Source organism: Eupeodes corollae, chromosome 3 (assembly GCF_945859685.1).
Source record: "Eupeodes corollae chromosome 3, idEupCoro1.1, whole genome shotgun sequence".
NCBI lineage: Eukaryota > Metazoa > Arthropoda > Insecta > Diptera > Syrphidae > Eupeodes > Eupeodes corollae.
The window spans coordinates 66,249,632-66,270,532 of record NC_079149.1 but is presented as its reverse complement, the minus strand read 5'-3'; the positions used below and the strand labels follow the sequence as shown (position 1 = coordinate 66,270,532).

The 20,901-nt window shown below is 32.1% G+C and overlaps 1 protein-coding gene across 4 annotated transcripts in view; it reads right to left on the bottom strand.

Moving 5' to 3' along the window:
* The window catches only part of LOC129952956 (uncharacterized), a 107,056-nt gene that overhangs the window by 49,281 nt on the left and 36,874 nt on the right, over nt 1–20,901 (bottom strand). For all 4 annotated transcript variants that reach the window (XM_056065940.1, XM_056065939.1, XM_056065941.1 and 1 more), the window contains 5 exons: nt 15,936–16,052; nt 13,893–14,769; nt 8,999–9,108; nt 729–811; nt 487–605 (listed from right to left, as the gene is read on the bottom strand). In XM_056065940.1, coding sequence (XP_055921915.1) covers nt 487–605; nt 729–811; nt 8,999–9,108; nt 13,893–14,769; nt 15,936–16,052 — 1,306 coding nt within the window. The remainder of the gene's footprint in view (nt 1–486; nt 606–728; nt 812–8,998; nt 9,109–13,892; nt 14,770–15,935; nt 16,053–20,901) is intronic.

Sequence of the window (20,901 nt, the reverse complement as noted above, 5' to 3'; positions counted from 1 at the left end):
ACCTCATGTCATGGCTCTTATTCTGTCCTTTTTCAGGGTTCGGTGAAATGCTTGCAAACATATATCCACAGATAGGCTTTATTCCTTCTACATTATGCATTGTGTGCGTATGTTGAAATATATCCGTAGCCGTACCCGTATCGAATTGAAGGCAGCAATATGATTATGCAACGACTTTATTGAACCTAGGGATTGGGGTTGGTGTGTGCCTTACTACTCTCGTAAATTTCTGTGCCACTCTGTGTTTCGTTTATTCGAATAATGCCCCGGGATATGGTATGAGAATGAGTGCCTTTTTGTTCTGCTTTTCACTCGCGTTCGAGGAAATGTAAATAAAAAAAGTAAAAATCAATAAATACTCATTTTCCGACTTTATGAGGCCGAATTTGTAGAATGTGGAATAACGCCGGATTTAATGGTGTCTTCTGACATTAAAATCGCATAAGAATTATTATCAACTTTAGATTTTTTAATCTACATACTTACCAGAATTCAATGAATCCTTGATGTATAAGTAAGGCCATAAAATCTCCAGTCAAGTCGTCCCTTTCACCAGTTAAAAGGATAATGCCTTCGACGGATTCCGGTCGAAATTCAACTCTTATCTGGATTGTTTTGCAGCGAAATAAAAAAAAATCAATATGGGTACATAGTACATATGTAATATGTGTGCAGGTACATTCTTTCACACCTTTTCACAAACAGATGAAAGATGTGGGTAGACTCACCTGAACATGTTTGTATGCTCCACGTAAGGCTGGAAAGGCCAACCAGGACTTTTTGGAAAATCTAGGAATGCGAACCTTAGTATCTGTGGATAGAGAGATAAGTAAATAGTATAATAAATTGTATAGATAATCCAATTAAGGTGGCAATGTGATGGACGTTAAGAAGGGTCCCATGTGGTATTTGTGTCGAGAGGGTGTTATGCAATTAAATTAAGTATTCAATCTGGTAAACATTATAATGTAGATACATTTGAAATTTGATTCGAGGCAAAAAATGAAAACAAAATTGCTATGGCTATCGGCAATCTTGTTAAACGTCAGCATTTGTAGCTCATACAAAAACATTGTGTTCAAGCACGTTTTCGAGCGCATAAAGTTTATTGCACTCTTCACAATTATATAAATGCTTTCATATTGCAATGGCGGAAAATGACACAGACAACAATCCTTTTTTATCGCAACAATACCAATTCTTCATGTTGCGGTGGCGGGCGATGAGAGTTTTTAGGGCAGTAAACATTGTGATTAAATTGTTTTTTTTTTCGGGGAGTAAAGTTTTATCGTTTGTAATGGCCGACAACGTAGATTAATTAGTTTTTCAAAGCATTAAAATTGTTGCAAAAATTTAAAAATTCAAAGGGATGGAAAGGGACTTTTCCGAAATCTGTGTTTTTTCTATACTGATAGAGTTCTGGAGCAGTGGAATTGGACCATGATTGAAATTATGAAATAAAAGAGCTGAACAAATGAGATATATGTCACCAAAATTCACACCAATTAACAAGAATGTAGTTCTTTTTAGTATAAAATTATATATTATGAAGGTAATATCGAAATTGGGCATGAAAAATAAGTTGTTCATATACAAAGTTGTATTTCAAGAAATAATATTTTACAGTTTTCCAGCGTGGGCATATGTGCTTTAAGAGACGTTCATAGGTTACAAGTAATTCAAAATCAAGTCTTAAAATTGGTGTTCAATTTTCGAGATATTTTTTCACAGAAGAACTCAACCCAGTTTGTACTTTAGACTTTATATCGTTAAGACATTTAAGGCTATATGAGAGATATAACACAGCATGCTAGTTATTGAATTAAAAAAAAAATTACTTATTTCGTACTTGTTATTTAATTAATTATTTATGCATGAAACTATTTTGATGATTTAAAAAATTTGTTAAATTTATTATTTTTTGTTTTTTTTTATTTTTTTTTGTTAAAATATTAGATATTTTGTTTCACTCTATGTTTCGGTGATTTCAAATATTTGTTAAATTATTATTTATTCTTATTTATTTATTTATTATGTATTTATTTATTTATCTAATTACTTATTTATTTTTTTCTTTATTCATTTATTTATTCCTTGAATTTATTGTAAGGCTTGGTTCTATCTTGAGCTGCACCGCCTCTCATTAGTTACAACTATTTGTATGAAGTAGTTATTAACCATAACTCTGCGAAACGTAAAATATACACTGCCCGACAACCGATTAGCGCCCCTTTGCTTCCTTTCTTTGAAGCTTAATATCAGCCAATCAAATAAAACATTTAAAATTAACTTTTTGCCCATGAAAGTTTTGTAACATTATCCTCGAAAAGAAAAGATATTTTCGGTACGATTTCAATAAATAGCATTTTAACAGAATTTTAAAGAATTTAATAAGAAAAATCATTTTTCCCGGACATTTGATTAGAACCCCCCCAATGACAAAGAACAAAAGAAAATGTGCCGAGAATAATTCCATTTTTTTTTTAAATTTTAATTCCATGCAACTTATATTAAAATGTAACAACTTAAATTAATAATGTGTTGTACAACCACGGATAACTATGACCTCGTACATCCTGTTGGGTAAAGAATCATATAATTTCTTTATATATCCAGTGAAATAGTCTGCCAGACACTTTTTACTCCTTCAATGAGTTCCGCTTCAGTTGGATATTGCCTTCCAGACTCGTATACCTTGCGTGCTATAGCCACCCCAATCATTTTCTATTATGTTAAGGTCGGGCGAGTATGGCGGCTATATCAGTAAGGGTACTTTTTGGAGCTCAATCCAATACTTTACTACCTTAAAGGTGTTTGAACTTCCATTCTAAGGGCCCAAAAATATCCTTGATTGGAGGGAACGCCGCCGTTCTTAGTACACCATTGTGTGCTGTGGCATTCATACGACGAGTAAGAAATTGCAATACAATGCAATACCATGACACCACCAGCACAGCTGTGCAGTCGATCTTAAGTATGTTCTTCCTTTCGAAGATCATGAAAGTAATAAGCATAACTATCGGGAGCCTCCAATTAATTTTTTTCTCGTCTGAAAAGACAAAAAGCTGCCACTTCTTCGTTCAGAACATATGCGCTATGCAAAAATCGAGGCGTTGCGTCTTTCGAAGTTGGTAAATACATGTTTTTTTTTATTGAAGGCGTTTTAAATGTTATAGCATGTGCACAGTCCACAGGCTTGCTTTAACAGCGGTTTTTTGGTGTTCTTTAAGTTGTGTAAATTGTTCGCGTGCCTTATAATAATTCGCTTGTCAGCTGCTAAAAAAAACAGAAGATGGCCGACCCTTCTTTTTTTCCACTTTGCGGCTGCGGTTCATTTATTTGAAATTTGATGGCCTGATTGACAACACTCACTACAAGCCTTCATTTTGGATCTTTCAGATTCATTTAACGGTTTTGCCTTCCTTTCCCCATTTTTACTAAATTTAATTGAAAACTATTCGAAATAAACTAATAATAACTGAAAAAAGAAAATCACGACTACTTGCATGCAAAAATTATTAGAAAAACGTGAGGTTCTAGATCAATTTTTGACACATTTGACAGAATAAGCAAAACAAAATAACGGTTAATTTCCAGACCTCGAGTTTTTTTTTTAGAGAAAGAGTACAAAAAGAAGAATGAACAAAAAATATTGAGCATTATACATATTAATCGTTCCGAGTTATTTGCATTTAACTTAAAGATTAGAGAAAGCACTAATCGGTTGTCGGGCAGTGTATATCAATGTAATATATTTTCTGCTTAAATCCATACTAATATTATAAATATTGCTCAATCACTCCTAAACTACTGAACCAATTTGCATGAAATTTGATTACCGAAAAAGGACATAGGCTCATTTTTACCCCTGGAAAATGACGCATTCTTATATAAACATTCTGATGGAGCGATCACTTTTACGCCTAAACTACTGAACAGATTTTATAATGGGAGGGATAGTGGTTCTCTTAGCTGGCGACTTAAGACAGACCCTGCCGGTAATTACTAAAGGTACACTGGCAGATGAAATAAACGCATGTTTGAAAGCATCTGTGTAAAAATCACATGCACAAAATTTTGTCTGACTACGAATATGCGAGTACAGCTATACAATGATTCTCAAGCAGGACAATATGGCGCTTTTCTTCTAAAGATCGGAGAAGATGTATGCCAACAGACTGTAACGGCTCGATTACGTTTAGTCATGAATTCTGTCAAATTGTCTGTAGCACAGATGAATTAAAAAGTAATGTCTATCTAAACCTGCATATAAATATGGGCAATCGGGAGTGGTTTTGTGAGAGGGCAATTTTAGCTCCAACTAATGACATAGTTAGCCAGATAAACGAACACATTAAGTCGGACGTGGAGAGAGATATCATCGAGTAATAAATGACTGCATACCAAAAATATTTTTAAGACAAAATTTAAAAATTGTAGATAAAAAAATTAATTTAAAGAAACCCGCTGTAATGATATTTGAAAAATAAATGAGTTAATTTAGATTTTTTAAGAAATAAAATGGCACTTAAATTTTAAAGAAAAACTTATGTTGCAGGTAGCTACATTTTAAAATCTTAAAATATATGAAATATTTTTGGAAGAAATTAGCAAGCTCTAGCGACATAGTCCTGCATTTTTTTTATTTCAAAATTGATTTTCTGTTGAATACAAAAACTTAAATTAAAGAAATCTACTTTTTGAGTGCCACACAAAAATTTCTACCCAATTTATTTGTTTATCTTAATTTGTTTTTATTTAATTTTTAGAGATGTTGCATTTCCTTAAATTCAAGAACCAAACATTATTCTTTCTACAATATTAAAGTTTTGTTGACTCCTTTAAGGTCCAAATATTTTCTAGTATCATCTTTAATCTACGAATAAGCAGACTGATAGTTTCCAAATTGAGTTCATAAAAACCAGACAATTCTTAATACCACATTCTTTCTCATTTTTAGGTTTTTGATGAATGGCAAAAAAAAAGAATGTAGTATTTTTTGAATAAAAATCTGTGTACGTTTGGAAACAATTTCTTACATTTCTGCGTTAAAGCAACAACTTGTGACTATACTTTTTTGTACTTAAATCAAAAATGGACAAATAATATTATTTATTGAATAGGAAGCTAATCTGACTGACCTCTTTTTCAGTAAATGTTGTAAAGAACAAACTATGTTCTCACAGCAAAAATCTACATTTTATCAAATAAAATATGTATGTACTTTAGCAAACCAATCAATTAACATCAAAATAATATCGACATTGGGTTTTTCAACATACTATGTACTCTAAGGTACACTACTGTATGTCATTACCCAATCAAGAACAATCGAATGCAGCAGGTAAGAGTGGTGAGAAAAAAATTATTTATTCCACTCATATCGCACACCGAAATTTATATTTATCTTTATCTTGTGAAGTAGAAGTCGCACCTTTTTTTTAAATCTCCATAAGCAATCATGAATACATGCATATTTTTGTGTATAACAGCATAATATAATTGTAAGGACGCGAAGAGTAGAAAGGATAAATGCATTAATATGTCGAATTCATTGATGTCCTTTTTTGTATATCGTAAATCAATGTGTCGTATACTCGTACAGCAATTTGTCAGTGTCTTTTAACTCTCGTCCCTCTTGACAGAAGACCGGTTACCCAATACCAATGGCCAATGCCCGAGCTGAGCCTCAGCATGAGCCCTCCAAGTTTCATTACAGTGCGATATTATTTTCACATTCCACATCCACACCCTATCCCATCGGCATATCTCTTGTAGTGGCATCGTAATTGAGTCAAGTGTGTTGTATTACACCATTATATCGTCACGAAACAGCAGTGGGATGTGAAAGAAAACTGCATCCTGCAACCTTTTGCGTATTAATCACTGCTTGTCATGAAACTTAAAAAAGAAAAACTCAAAACATCCTCAAAATAAAAGGGTCAATATGTGTTTTTTGATATAAACACAAACACAAAAACAGAAACACACACACAAACACAATTTCGGATCCAACGATGTTTGGGTTTGCATGCATAAATAAGTTCAAAAGGAACTAAATAAATATTATGCTTGGAAAATTTAAACTCTTTGTCGGTTTTAAATGAGAGTTATTGGGGATTCTGCTTAATCAGCATGAAATTTGATGGAAACAACATGCCTCAAGGAATTGTTTGTTAATTCTGTTTTAAGAGTTATTTTATGGGGACCTGATGATAGAAAACAAATGGATCCCATCAGTAAAAAAAAAAAACATAAATTGTATATGACGATTTTGTCAAGTACAAATCTATGTCTTCTAGATACAGTTTCTGTTTCTTACTTTCTAAAAATTCTCATTAGTTATGACTTATAAATCTTTTATTTGAATCTATGTGAGTTTTGAGAAATTTTGAATTTAAAGCTTTTATGGTTTTGAAAAATTTGTTATGTTTTAGTGCTGATATCGAATCCGAAATTTTATTTTAAATATGTGCTCTAGTTTTAAAAATATCACCATTATTTTTATATTTTTAGATACATTTCAAAAACTAGAAATGATAAAATTGTTTTGATTGTTTAGATTGCAAGAACAAATGTTAATTTTAATCAGTTTTACTCTTTTCTGTTGAAAACCATTTCAACACAAATGTTTTAGCATTTCTTTAACATTTATTTGGTATTTTTAAGCTATTATCTTTTTGACAACACTGGTTTAAACAGCTGACGCACGTTTCGTGTTTTGTTTCACTGTCAAAAATCTTCAGTTTAGTCTATAATAGGGTGATTCATTTCCGCAAAAACAATTTTTTTCCTCGGTGCTCAAGCAAAATATAAATTTACTTATAGAAAAAAAATTCTCACCAAGGCAGAGCTCTTAATATCAATTTTAAGTACTTACAATTTAAAATTGAAGTTTTCCCATTTAAAATGCATGTAAACAAATGTTTTTTTTTTCAAAGTTCTTTTACAATATTGTCAACCGGTTTAATGAACCTTGTAGGGAATTTCACGCACTTTAAATATTAATCAATCATACTATTTAAATTGAACCTGGAAAGTTGGTCGAATTGTTTTCAGCGACATAGCTCATTTTTGTCTCAATGAAATAAATAATCAGAATTGTAGACTTTGGAGTGAATATCAGTCAGATGCATTGCAATAGCTTCCAATGCATCCAGAAAAAGTCACAGTTAGGTTGGTTTAAGGGCTGGTGGCATCATTGGACAGTACTTCTTCAAAGTTAGTGCGAATCATAACGTAACTGTGAATGGTGAGCTCCACCGTGAGATGATATCCAAATTTTGTGTGGTTTCAACAAGACGGTGCCATACGCCACAAAGCACGCGCAACAATGGACTTATTGAAAGGCGAGTTCGTGAATATTTTATTTCACGTTAGGGACCGGTCAATTGGCCGCCTAGATCGTCCGATTTAACGCCTTTAGACTATATTTTGTGGGGCTATGTTAAATCTTAGTCTATACAGACAAGCCTTCAATTGACGCATTTTAAGACAACAATGAATAATTTATTTGTGAGATACCGGCCGAAATGTTGGATAGAATATGCCAAAACTGGACTAAGTGGATGGACCATTTGAGGCGCAGTCAAGATCAACATTTGCATGAAATAATCTTTAAACATTACATTATATGGACCGTACTATCGATTCAAATAAAGATTTTATGCGTTTTTTTAAATTGTATGGTTTTTTTAACTTTCCTATAGGTTTTAAAAAATCAACCTTTATAAATATTTTTATCATCACGCACTTTATCGAACTTCTTTATGATTTAAGATACTCTCAAAAGCAGCTTTGCATTATAGTTTTTTTTTTTGTAGTACCCGTAGACTGTCATGCAAGGGGTCTTGGGTTCAATCCCTGCCGCTTGCGAGGAATTGACAAATCCTCCAAGAGTAATTCCTGTCATGAAAAGTTCTTTCTCAAATTAGTCATTCGGATTCGGCATATAAACTGTAGGTCCCTTCCATCTCTGACAGCATTACTCGCACCCAGGAATGGACTGTTGCGTCACCTAATTGATTATTTATTTTATTTGTATTATTTTGAAATTTACAAAGTAATCTCTCAGAAATCTAGGTGATTGAGTAATTTGAATTAAAGCTTTAAAAACCGATTGAAAAGGTGCAAATTGATTGCCAGGAACAAAACATTGTCAATCAGTGAAATTATCGTCATAATCGACCATCAAGACAGGTAATCATTAAAATTGTGGAAAAAAATAAAAAGAGTGGACGCGTTTAGGATTTTCTAAGACCTGTGTACGATGGTGATTACACAGACGTATTGCTTTTGCAAGTGCAAATATTGATTATCCCAGCTATTCGATTGCATCTCAATTCCTATACAAGTTTAAATTACGCTGCAAGGTCGGTAAGCAATGCACTTTTTTTCGAATTGGAACAGCAGACAACAAGCACTAATTTTTCGAACGTTTTGTTCAGCGATTTTATAAATTTTTGAGCACTTAAACAGACAAAACTGCCGTATATTACAAGTTATTAAGGAGGTGTATTTTGCATCCAGAAAAAATTACCAAAACAACTATGGTGCTATCCTGCTAACTTAAATTCGCGCTTGGAGAAGTGAATTAGCGATTTTACGCAGTTAGATATTTTTGTGTGGGCTTACTAAAAGCAGTGTTAACACGAATAATCTTCGATAACAAAACGAATTAACAATCGTAACATTTTGAGTATTTTAATTAGCTATAATTGCGAAAACGAAAAATTGTTTTTTTACCAATAAATTGATTTATAAAAATAAAATTTACTTTAAAAACAACAACAGATTAAAAGCTAACTTTAATTTTAATTGAACAAACGATTTAATAAAGTCAACAAATCAAAGTAGATTAGTACTAAGGTGCTGGCAATATTGTTAATATCCTACTTTCACAACAGCTCAAATTTGCCCACATTATAATCATCACATTTTTATTAGTATAGTGTATTTAAAATCGAATGATAATAAATCATATTGTTTTTTTTCTTACCGTCTAGACAGCCGTTGCCACTTTTACCAAAAGTGCACAAGCATCTTGGTATTCCTTCGTCGTTGATATCACAAACTCCATCCAAGCCGCAATCCAAGGGACATGCATCTCTAAAACAAAATAAAAAATTAATATATAAATATAATCGTTACAATAATTATAAAGCTATAGTCTTTAAGTCTTTTGATCTTCATTAACTCAACCGTTAAACAAAAAACAAAAACCGTTGATACAAATTCAAAGATAAATACTTGTCTGTACAAAAATATGAAGAATACGAAATGCCACTGCTTCTTGGAACTTAATTTCTATACAGTAAACGCAGCAAACAATAGAATAATTAATTAAAACCGTTGTGGAATCAACTTCAGTGATAAGTGATTGACACACAATAGATGACCAGAAGTTATTTATACTTAATTTGCACTCTGTGTAAAATCAAAGATGATTCAACTTGAGATTTCATTCAAAGAATTAAAGAATAAAGTTATTTATTTTCGCTGGACATACGTTTTTCCACATAATATCGAATTTCTTGAGAAATGATAGAAGCATATGCTCCTTTAATGTAAAGAGTGTTTTTATCGTCTGTGTATTTGAGAAGAAAAAAGAGGCTGGGATGCGACCCACACTGATAACTTCCCATTCCGTCTGTCGATTTGTCTTGCTTAAAAGTTTGTAGGTTTTCGTGTTGGGTTAAAAAAGTTGTTAATTGAATTATTCTTACAAATTTTAAAATTACCAACAATATTTTTCATTTAAGGAAAGAGTTCAGTTTGAAAATCTAGCTTTGTTAAATAGATTTTTAGTCGAAAACTAATTTTTACCAATGTTAGAAGCATTTCTTAAATTTTTACAAATTAGATGAATGAAATTAATTTGAGAGATATTAAGAACCGAATATCAGTTTTTACCAAATTTGCTTACTATTTTTTGTAAATTTTATTTTTTTTATGAAAAAACGGACTGTTAGATTTTTATTAAAAAAAACTACTGAAAACAATATTTTCTGTGAAATAAAAAAGTTTGCAGACAAAATTTTTAAATTTTTGAAAAGATATTTGAGCCGAAAATAAATGTTTACCAAGTTTTAGTATTGTTTATTTTTAGGTTTTTATTTTTTGTAAAAAAAATGTCTACTTGAAGTTTTTCAAAATTTTACTGAATGTTGATAACAATATTTTTTTTTTAATTTAAAAGTAGTTGAAAGCCATAATCTCAAATTTTTGAAAAGATATTCCAGCCTAATATCAATTTTTACGAACTTTGAGTACTTTGAGACTTTTTTTGTAAAAAAAACTGTCAATTCGATTTTTCGCAAAATTTTACTGAATATTGACAACAATATTTGTTTAAAGGTGTTTTCAAAGTTTTGAAAAGATATTTGTATCGAAGATCAATTTTTACCAACTTTGAATAATGTTTTTTTTAGGTTTTTATTTTTTATAAAAAAAAAATGTCAATTTGATTTTAAAAACGTTTTTTTTCGTTGCACAAAATTGTTTTGGAGATGAAATCATTTTTTATTCGTAAAATTTTGGAAGTGACAAATTTTTTTCAGTTTTTTATGTATAAAAGTTGGATTTTTTTGTAAAAATAAACACGTTATAATATATAGTATACAATTTAGTTTAAGTTTCTAGCATTATTGGTTCGGTAAAAAAAACCACCAAACGCAATTTTCTTGAGAGCACTTTCTGGATTTTTCTGCGTTATTCTCTGTATACAAAATTTATTTTAAGTCGATATTTCTTCTGGCTTTTGAGCTAAAGACGAAAAAACGTCGTGAACCTGCGAACGTACGAACCTACGTACACACGCACACACAGACATCTTTCTAGAAATTTTTTATTTCGACCTTAGGGACCTTGAAACGCCGAGAAATTTCAAAATTTCCAATTTGACAAATCGGACCCATTACAATAACTTCCAAGTTAAGTTAAAAATAACATGCCACAACAGTCCGTAAAGAACCAGGGCCTAGTGACTTTAATGTCTCTTACTTGCTTTCTATTTTTATATGAAAAATCTTTGGATTAAAATGTTGTCATTTCTAAATGATATCTCAACCGTTATGTCACTTTATTCTTTTTTCAGTTAAAAACAAAAATGTTAATGTTAACATTAACATTATCCAATTGTGAAGTCAATACTAACAAACAATTTTGTTCCTTACCTAAATGTTCGAATTTCGGTATTTGTATATTGGAATATTTTTTGTTTAGCCAATTTTCAACCGATTGTCATTGTTTGATTAGGAAATAAATATTAATTTTAAATATGTTTTATAACAGCTTATATAGTCTAAGTGGTTTAACCAAACCACATGTTTTATATCTTGTTGGAAAGGTCTAAATGTCTTAATTTTTTTTCAAAACAATAAACAAATCAAAATTGGCTATTATATGTCGAAGCAGTGGATGGAAAAATAATATGTTTTTGTCCCTGAAACCAGATTTTCGGGGTGTTAGGGAATTTTCAAATACTGTTTTGTAATCAGTTTAACAAGCTTTACAAAATCTGATAGGGTTCTCCCCGCGTGTATTTTGAATGTAATTTTTTGACTTAACGAATCTAATTGGATAATCGACAGTTTTGTATTCCAATGAAAAATTTCTCTTAAAAAATGTAAATGTATTGTTATTTAAATTTATTTCATAGAACCATCCTATTAAAGAAAGTATGTATATAAATAGATATTGGTTTTGATGATTTTCGTGGCTGTAAAAGAATTATGATCTCAACTCAGATGTTCAAAAATGATTTCAAAAGCGTTTTTTAAATAGGTATGTGTAATATAAATACATCAACATAAATTGTTTTTGATTTCGGATGAATTTAGCTGATTTTGTATCAAGGACCTTAGATATTAAGAGTTAAAAAAAATATCTCCAGGCAACAGCAATGTACTTTAACTAAAAATATATATTTCTACGTCAAAAATTTAAACATAAAGTGTAACTAGAACTTCTTTTTTCGAAAACCACTATTACACATTGCCACGAGCAACATTTTTGAAACAGAAAACTTGACCAAAGAATCGAAAATTGATGTGCATATATAATAAAGGGTGTTTTAAGACGTTGTCAGTCGTGTGGTTTTCAGTCTGGCAATACTTGGTTTATTTTAATTTCTTTTTATATTTCATAATATATAAATTTACTCCTGAACAAGTTTTGCAGATCGTACAAATTAATGTTTCGGTTCGCGCTTAAGCAATGAAACAATCGGTTTATTCAAGGAATCTTCTTGTAAGCGCTTTATCTCGCATCATGGGGCTGTGGTTGGAATTTATTGGAGCCAGCGGAAAATCACTTTAAAAAAAGTTGAAAATTTTGGTTAACCCCAAATACCTCACGAACCAATAATGCTAGAGACTTGAATTAAATTTTATATTATGCCCAACAAATATATTTTTGGAAAAAATCCAATTACAGTTTTTTTAAATAAAAAAAAAGGAACTGAAACAAATATTTGTCACCTCGAAAATTCTACAAATAAAAAATGATATCATCTTCAAAACAATTGTTTGCAACGAAAAATAACGTTTTTAACATGTGATGAAATTTTGAAAAAATCGAATTGACAGGTTTTTTTATAAAAATAAAAACCTAAAAAATATTGCTCAAAGTTGGTAAAAATTATTTTCGACCCAAGTATCTTTTCAAAAACTTGAGATTATGGCCTCAAACTAATTTTACCTTATAAGAAATATTGTTTTCAATATTCGATAAAATTTTGAGAAAAATCTAATTGACTGTTTTCTTACAAAAAATAAAAACCTAAAATAAAACAATATTAAAACTTAACGTAAAAATTTACTTTCGACTTAACAGCTTTTCAGAAATTAAAAATATTGTCTTCAAACTTTTTATTTCACAGTAAATATTGTTTTGATATGCAGTAATTTTTTTTTTATAAACATCCAACAGTACGTTTTATCATAAAAAAAATAAAATCCACAAAAAATAATACGAACATTTGGTTTAAAATTGATATTATGTTCTTGATATCTCTCAAATTAATTTTATTCATCCAATTTTGTAAAAATTTAAGAAATGCTACTAAAATGGGTAAAAAGTTGTTTTCGACTAAAATTCTATTTAACAAAACTAGATTTTCAAACTAAACTATTTCTTTATATGAAAAATATTGTCAATAATTTAAAAGTTTTTAAAAATAATTCAACTGACAATTTTCTTAACCCTTGAATGTTGACGCGTTTTCGAATTTTGGAAAAAAAAATACATTATTCTAAAAATCCGACAAAAAATGTTGACATTTTTTATCATCAAATTTTATTCAGACAATATGAGACTATTTCCATAAAAAAACATTTTTTTAAATCGGCTGATGAGTTACTGAGAAAATTTAAAAACAAAATAACAGTTCTGTGGGGGGAATCCTTCTGGAGGAATACAAAAATTAATTATAAATAATATGATAAAATTATTATTCCAAAAAAGTTGTAAAAATTCAAAAACGCATAACGTGAATCTGCTTGATTAATTCTTTCTTGATTCTCAAGTTTAGATTCAATCGATCTATTGGTTTGGGCTCTAGGGTCGAAAACAGACAGACCAGCAGAGATTAAAGTAATAGGAGGACCCACTTAATTGGACTTCTTTACCATCGTAATGCCATGTTTGATTAAAACTTCGAGATCGAATTATAATTCCTATATGCAGTAGTAAAAATTAAAAAAAAATTAATTCCATTCCACTTGAAAGTAGTTCGGCCCTAAAAGATTGACCTTCGATATGTTCTGTTAAAAACCTTTGTTTTGAGGTTATTTGCAAATTACACCTTCTCAAATATTAAATCACTTGAAAAAGCACTAAAAAATGTGATACGAACATTTAAACAACTTTATAAAATAAAAAGTATTACTTACATTGCTATTCTCGAGAGATTCCGTGAAATCGGCTTGATATGCTTCAACAGAGCCAAGGGCGTTTCGCTGTGCGCTTTCTTCGCTGCCGTTGAAGATGATGCTTCAGTAACAACTGTCATATTCATTTCCCGCCTTTGCTGTTCCTCTACCTTTTTAAGGCTATCGTCTTTATTGGGCTCGGGTGTTAGTGTCGGTGGCAGTACCGATGTCGCTTGCAATTGATTGTAACCGTTTTGATATGTGTTTGCATCGACTGGTCGCAAGTTTAACTTATTGTTATTGACATCGTCATAGACAGACATATCCAGTTTTGAGTAGTAATCATCCTCCAACATATTGCTGCTGGTTATAGATGTGTCAAGTGCTTCCGCCAACGCTGGAGCAGAATTCTCTTTAGATTCCATTGATGGCGATTTCGTAAGTTTATCGTTTAATCGATGAAGCTCAGGATGCTGCAGGTGATTTTGTTGCTGTTGCAGCCATTGGATGCGTTGACTTAGTTCGTTTGTCTCTGAATCGGTGTACATGCTGTCCAGGGAATTTGTAAGGTTTTTCGAATTTGAATTAACGTTTTTGAATTCAGGTACAGGGTTTAAGTCTAATTGATCGTCGTTGAAACTAATGCTATCTGAAGATATGTAGTAATCTTTTGAATTGCTATCGATATATGAATTAGATTTTCGATGACTTGTCGAGAGGTTTTCGGCGCCAGAGATGAATTCATCGTATTCATCTGTTTCATCTTCTCCCGAGGAAAGTATTTGGTTGCTCCCATTGACACCGTTCGCCAATTTGGCACTAAACGAGGCACCTTTTTGGTAAAGTACATCCTCTTCGGATTTTGAGGGACTATCTGGTGGGAGTGTTGAATTAATAACTGCAAAATGAAAAAAACAAAAATCATAATTTAAAATTTTATTTTATTTAAACTAATAACTAAGCACTGATGCCATTAGATGAAACGGTGCTTCAAAACGCATTTAAAATTAGCTTTAAATTAAAAACATATACAAATTTTGAAATAAGGAGTTAAATCTTGATAAATGGATTCGTTATACGCATTTAAGTTTGCATCATTAAATCTTCACAAAGTGGGTACTTGAATATCTAACGCCCATCTGTCTGAGGCAATATTTTATTTGGAAGAAAGTTGAAAGAGGAAATTGACCAAACTATAAAACACGAGGACAAACAGAAATAAAGTGTTGGTTTGGTTTCACAGTAAGGCTTTGCGTTTTATGGTTTTTAGGTTGGATTTGTTTACATTAAATTGTAAAAGCTCATTTTAAGAGTGGGGTTTGCTGGGTCGGTTACACCCAAAATTAATTGCATAACTAACCAAATATTGTTTTCATATACAAAAAATGCAAAGATTTGAATTTTTGTATAAAGTAGCTAAGTTAAAGATTTTTGATTAAAAACCGGTCCAAATTATCTTGAAATAAATAATGAAGCTTAATTGATATCATTCTTTAAGACCTTTATTGAAATATAAATTCTCTATAATTTTGTTGCCACTTATAAACACAGACAAATATTATCAATACATTATCACTCCCGCAGAGTGTCCATATGAATCCGTGTCTGTTGACTTTTATTTACAATTTAATAACAGTTATAAGACTCAAGATTAGTTTCTTTGCCCTTTAAAAAAATATACGTTCATAATTTGTTAGTTTGTGCGAAACTTAATTCAAGATTATATATTCCTCTATTTTCAAAACAATTGAGGAAAAATTGGAGGAAGATTTTATTAAAATTAAAGCTTTTTAAATTATCAATATGGAAACTAGTTTTGAATACTTTGAAATTTCGTTCTTAATTTGTAGGTATTTTGATATAATATTCTTATACTTGTGTTTCTCCAAGTGTTAATCGGACAAGAAATCAAATTATTTAACTAAATCTCTATTTTTAATGTGCTATAGAAAAAATGTAAACTAAAAATCAAAGTTTATCACTGTGTGTAGTTTTTAATTCTATACTTTTTTTTATAACTCGCTTAAATTTTAGAAATAAAAAGACATTTAAGATTTTTTTTACCTTGACAGCTATAGCCATTTTTATTCAATTCGTATCCTTCTATGCAATCACATTCGTACATTCCATCATGTATTTCATAACAAAGTTGCTCACAAGGACTTGTGTGCCCACAATGACCTAAAAAAAAGTTTTTGTTTTATTTAAAGATTAATATTAGTATTAAAAAAGTTATAACATCTACGGTCCTAAGTAGGCAAAGAATTTAATAGTTGCTTTTAAGTTGCAGTTTATATACCATTCAACATGAATAGTTTTTATTTGTTTGTGGTTTTAGAGTCTGAGTTGAAGGTTTTATTGGGACTTATTATATATATTTTTTCGTTAGTAGGTGTCCCTTTTCCGACTATCGCACTTAACAAATTTTGTCGAAAAAAAAATTTCTGTCATTAGACTATATGAGTTGCATTTGTATATATAAATGTGTATTTAAAAAAAAAACGTAAATTTGTATTTTAATGAAAATACGAAATTCTGGGAAAATAATATACGAAAATAAATGGTTTGTGTAATTGAAGGAATTAATCGAATGCACAAACTATTTCTTTCGATATGTTAATTTTTGGTTATTTCTTATGTTATGATTGATGTAACCTCAGTCTTTACCTCAGGGACCCCAAGAATAACATAACACTGGTAATTGGATATTAATGGTTTGTATCTTTTCTATCTCTGTTTTAGGTTGGATGAAGGTGTAGTAAATTTTTTGAAATGCTTGTTAGAATTCCCTCTGGGCATGCTTTATATTGGTGGAACCAAGATAATAAAATAAAGTTAATGTTCATAGGTATATAGGTACTTTTTTTTTTTTTTTTGGGTGGCGCAACTGTCCGTTGTGAACCAGGGCCTAGTGACTTACAACTCTCAACCATTCCTGTGTGCGAGCACTGTTGTCATTAATGGAAGGGACCTACAATTTTATGCCAAATCCGAACGGCTAATTTGAGAAAGCACTTTTTCATGGCAAGATTTACTCTTGAAGGATTTGTCAATTCCTCGCAAGAGGCAAGAGGTGATTGCGATTTTCGAAATACTTACTAACTTACTCAAGGTGGCGCTGCAGTCCGGTCGGCCTCAACCGTCTCCAGCCAGCTCGGTCCCTAGCTAGCTGTCTCCAGTTTCGCACGCGAAGTTGGTTGAGGTCTTCACTCATCTGCGTGCGCCACCTGAGTCTCGGTCTTCCTCTACTGCGCCATCCTCGGGATTTCATTCGAAGACCTTCCAGGCTGGAGAGTTGATGTTTATTAGGTCTACATGACCTAGCCATCTAAGCCGGTGGACTTTAATTCTGTTAACTAGGTCAATGTCGCTGTACAGTTCGTCGTTATATCTTCTCCTTTATTCTCCATCGATACATACGGGACCAAAAATCAAAATCACCCAAAGAATTTTTCTCTCGAAGCTTTCTAAGACGCTCTCATCTTTCTGTGACATGGTCTAGACCTCAGCGCCATAAATGAGAACCGGGATGATGAGTGTATTATAGATGGTGATGTTTGATGCTCGAGAGAGGACTTTACTTCTCAATTGCCTTCTAAGTCCAAAGAAGCAGCGATTTGCAAGAGTTATTCTTCGTTTGATTTCAGCGCTGGTGTCGTTGTCTGTATTAATAGCGGTGCCTAGGTAGACAAAGTCCTTAACTTACTCAAAGTTATAGCTGTCCATGGTGACGTTTTGTCCAAGACGTCGTCGTTCAGTGTCCTTTTTTGATGACAGCATATACTTGGTCTTGCCCTCATTGACCACTAAACCCATCTTCTTCGCTTCCGTCGCAATGCTCAAAAACGCTCCACTGACATCACGTCCAATTATGTCAATATCATCTGCGTATCCGAGTAATTGAATGGACCTTTGGAAAATTGTGCCTCTAGTGTTGACGGTTGAGTTTTGCACAATTCTTTCCAGAACGATGTTGAAGAAGTCGCATGACAGTGCGTCGTCTTGTCTAAAACCTTTTTTGACATCAAATGCATCGGTAAGATCTTTTCCGACCTTGATAGAGCAGCGTGCATTCTCCATCGTCATTCTGCACAAACGGAAAAGTTTGACAGGGATGCCAAAACTAGACATTGCTCGGTAGAGCTCTTCCCTATAGATGCTGTCATACGCGGCTTTAAAATCGATAAAGAGATGGTGGGTATCGATTTGAAGTTCCTGGTTTTTTTTCCAAGATCTGCCGTAGTGTGAATATTTGGTCGATAGTGGACTTTTCTGGTCTGAAGCCACACTGATAAGGACCTATCAGGTTGTTGACGAACGGCTTTAGACGTTCACATAATACCTATATGTAATGTTAAGGAGACTGATGCCAACCATATTTTACAGATGAGTTGATGCATGCTCCCTACCAAGTCATCGCTTGCTGCCTGCTGCCGTCAGCTCCAGTGGCTTTGTTTGATTTCAGTTTAGATATATAGTTATTTTCACATGCAAATAAACAGACCATAATGCAATGTAAATTCAACTCCTCCACGTAGGCTTTTCTTCACAAATTTTGAATAGGCTCCGATCCCCGACCGGAATCGAGTAAATCAAGCTCATTTCAATTCGATTCAGTTATATAAAGAATTGAGACAAGCTTCAAGCTCGCTTTAATACCACATGTTAATGTAGTAGTCTACGAACAAACCCCCTTCTTGAAGTTTTTATTTTATGTCAAAGCTGCAATTGTTTCCAGATGTTTTCTTACCATTTCTTCTTGAAAATTGTCCATTTTATTAGTTTTAGTTAGTTTATTTTGCTAAGTTAATTTTAACTTTGGATTTTCATAAAACTTTCTTCTATTTGTGTGTGTGTTTTTTGTATTATTATTCTGACATATCTTCTTTTAGTTGTACCAATTTTTAAATAAAAAATCTGGCGCTTTGATGGCTATTTCTCACTGTACTATATATGGAATACAAAAAACGCATTTATTGTATGGAGTTGCAAATTATAAAGGGCGCACATTTTTATCATGCAGATAAGGCAGTAAATTCGTTCCAGTACTGAAATAAGATCATTGAAAATATCTTGAACTAGGGAGAATAAAGACAAGAAATAGAATAGAAAAAGGCAATTAGATGAGGATTCTAGTACAGAAGTCCAATTCAAAATCAGACAAAAACTGAAGTTGTCGTCAACTTTAAATTGCTCCGCGGTGCTTGGGAAACTTTGTTTTTGACATCTCTGAGCAAAAAAAGATTAAAAGATGACATTATCACATGGCCAGTAAAAATGCCAAAATCATGCGTGTGACTTATTTTTTCTTAAAGTTACGGAGCATATTATTACGACATGTTTTATTTGTCGAATGAAAGCTCGCCTTATGCACTGGGCAAGATATTTTTCTTTCAAAAATATGGTTATTTTGGCACTGATAATTAGTTTCCATTTGAAATTTCAAAAAGAAGATAGCATAAAAACTTCACTGAACAAAATTAGTCGATATACGCTTGTGCAATGTTGGGAAATATTGGGACAAACATTTCAGACTGAGAGCCTTGTATGGCGCAATCTTGGTCAAGAGTGTGAGACTCAGTTCCAGAACATCATCTTGCCATCGCTCTCAAAAGCAAATCGTTTCACGCACTAGGCTGAAAAGAACTCAGCATGACGCATGATCATCCGCTTCGTCATTGTTTTTCAGTTTGGGCTCTGGAGCAGCTTAGTTTGGACGAAACAAGATCTTTCTTACAAAACTGAAAGCTAAAATAGTTACGTCTAGGTACATACGTATGTATATATAAATACCAAATTGCAAACATATTTCATTAGTAAAATACTTTTAAATTTTAAAAAATGTGCTATTTTTTGTCTAGGTAATTGTTGGTAATTGATGTTATATAACTGAGATGTAGTTTTCATTATAGTGTATTAAATTATTTTTAAATAACTTTACAACAAGTAGTGCTACTAAATATTTATATATAATCCAACCACTACTGTACTTATATCAGATCAGATGAAAAAATAAATCAAAGAATTTTTAATACAGCTCCACTTGCTGTAAGTTCGTCTACATAATGTGCTCTAACAATATATACTTTTGTAAAGATGAGCTTAATGTTGCTTCTAAGGTCACCTACAAAAATTCTACTAACCAAATCAGCGACGTCTATAACACAATTATTTCTAATAACTATATGAAGACTCCGCATTCTACCCAATTTTCATTTGTAGAGATGATGGTATATGGATGATATATGATATAATAGAAAATGGAACTGCAGAATTTATTTTATTTTTTGTATAATCATCACTTTTCTAAATTGATCTGAACTGAAATTATAACAAAATGCCGTGTTTTTTTCGCGGATGCTTGTTGAGAAGTTGGGAGAGAGGGTAAAAGTACACATCGAGGCCACACCTAATTAAAAATTCCTAGGCTCTTAAAAGTTTTTAGTGTCGTAATAAAAAGGCTTCCAAAAAGGTACAAAAATCAAATATCGGGTTGAAAATCATGACAGAAAACTGCCCGATCTACCTGCGGCATGGCAGATCGGGTAGTTGGTGATTGTCTAAAACTTGGTTTAGGCCAGCAATGCAACTTTCCTGCCATGTCAAAGTTCTTGCTTTATCTCCTCGTGGTGGCCCCAGGCTATAATTTGTGTATCCCAATATACATAAGTTGCGATCCTCCTGTATTGATGATATTAACACCCTGCGGATCATTATTGAACAGTGCGTTGAATATCGATCACTACTACACCTGCTGTTCTTCGACTTCCAGAAGGCTATTTATAGCGTTAACAGGGAGTTAGCTTTGCGGAGGAGAGGCATGCCAGAAAAAAGATCAAAGTATCATGTTCTGCACGATGATGGTAGGTTGTCAGATGATTTTGAAATCCGAAGCGGAGTCAGACAGGGCTGCATTCTGTGGCCAATATTGTTTTTGTTGCGATCTACTGCGCTCAGCTTTGTCAGGTAGCGGAGGGATCCAATGGACTTCAATATTTAAAGCACTTGGATTACGCGGACGATGTTTGCT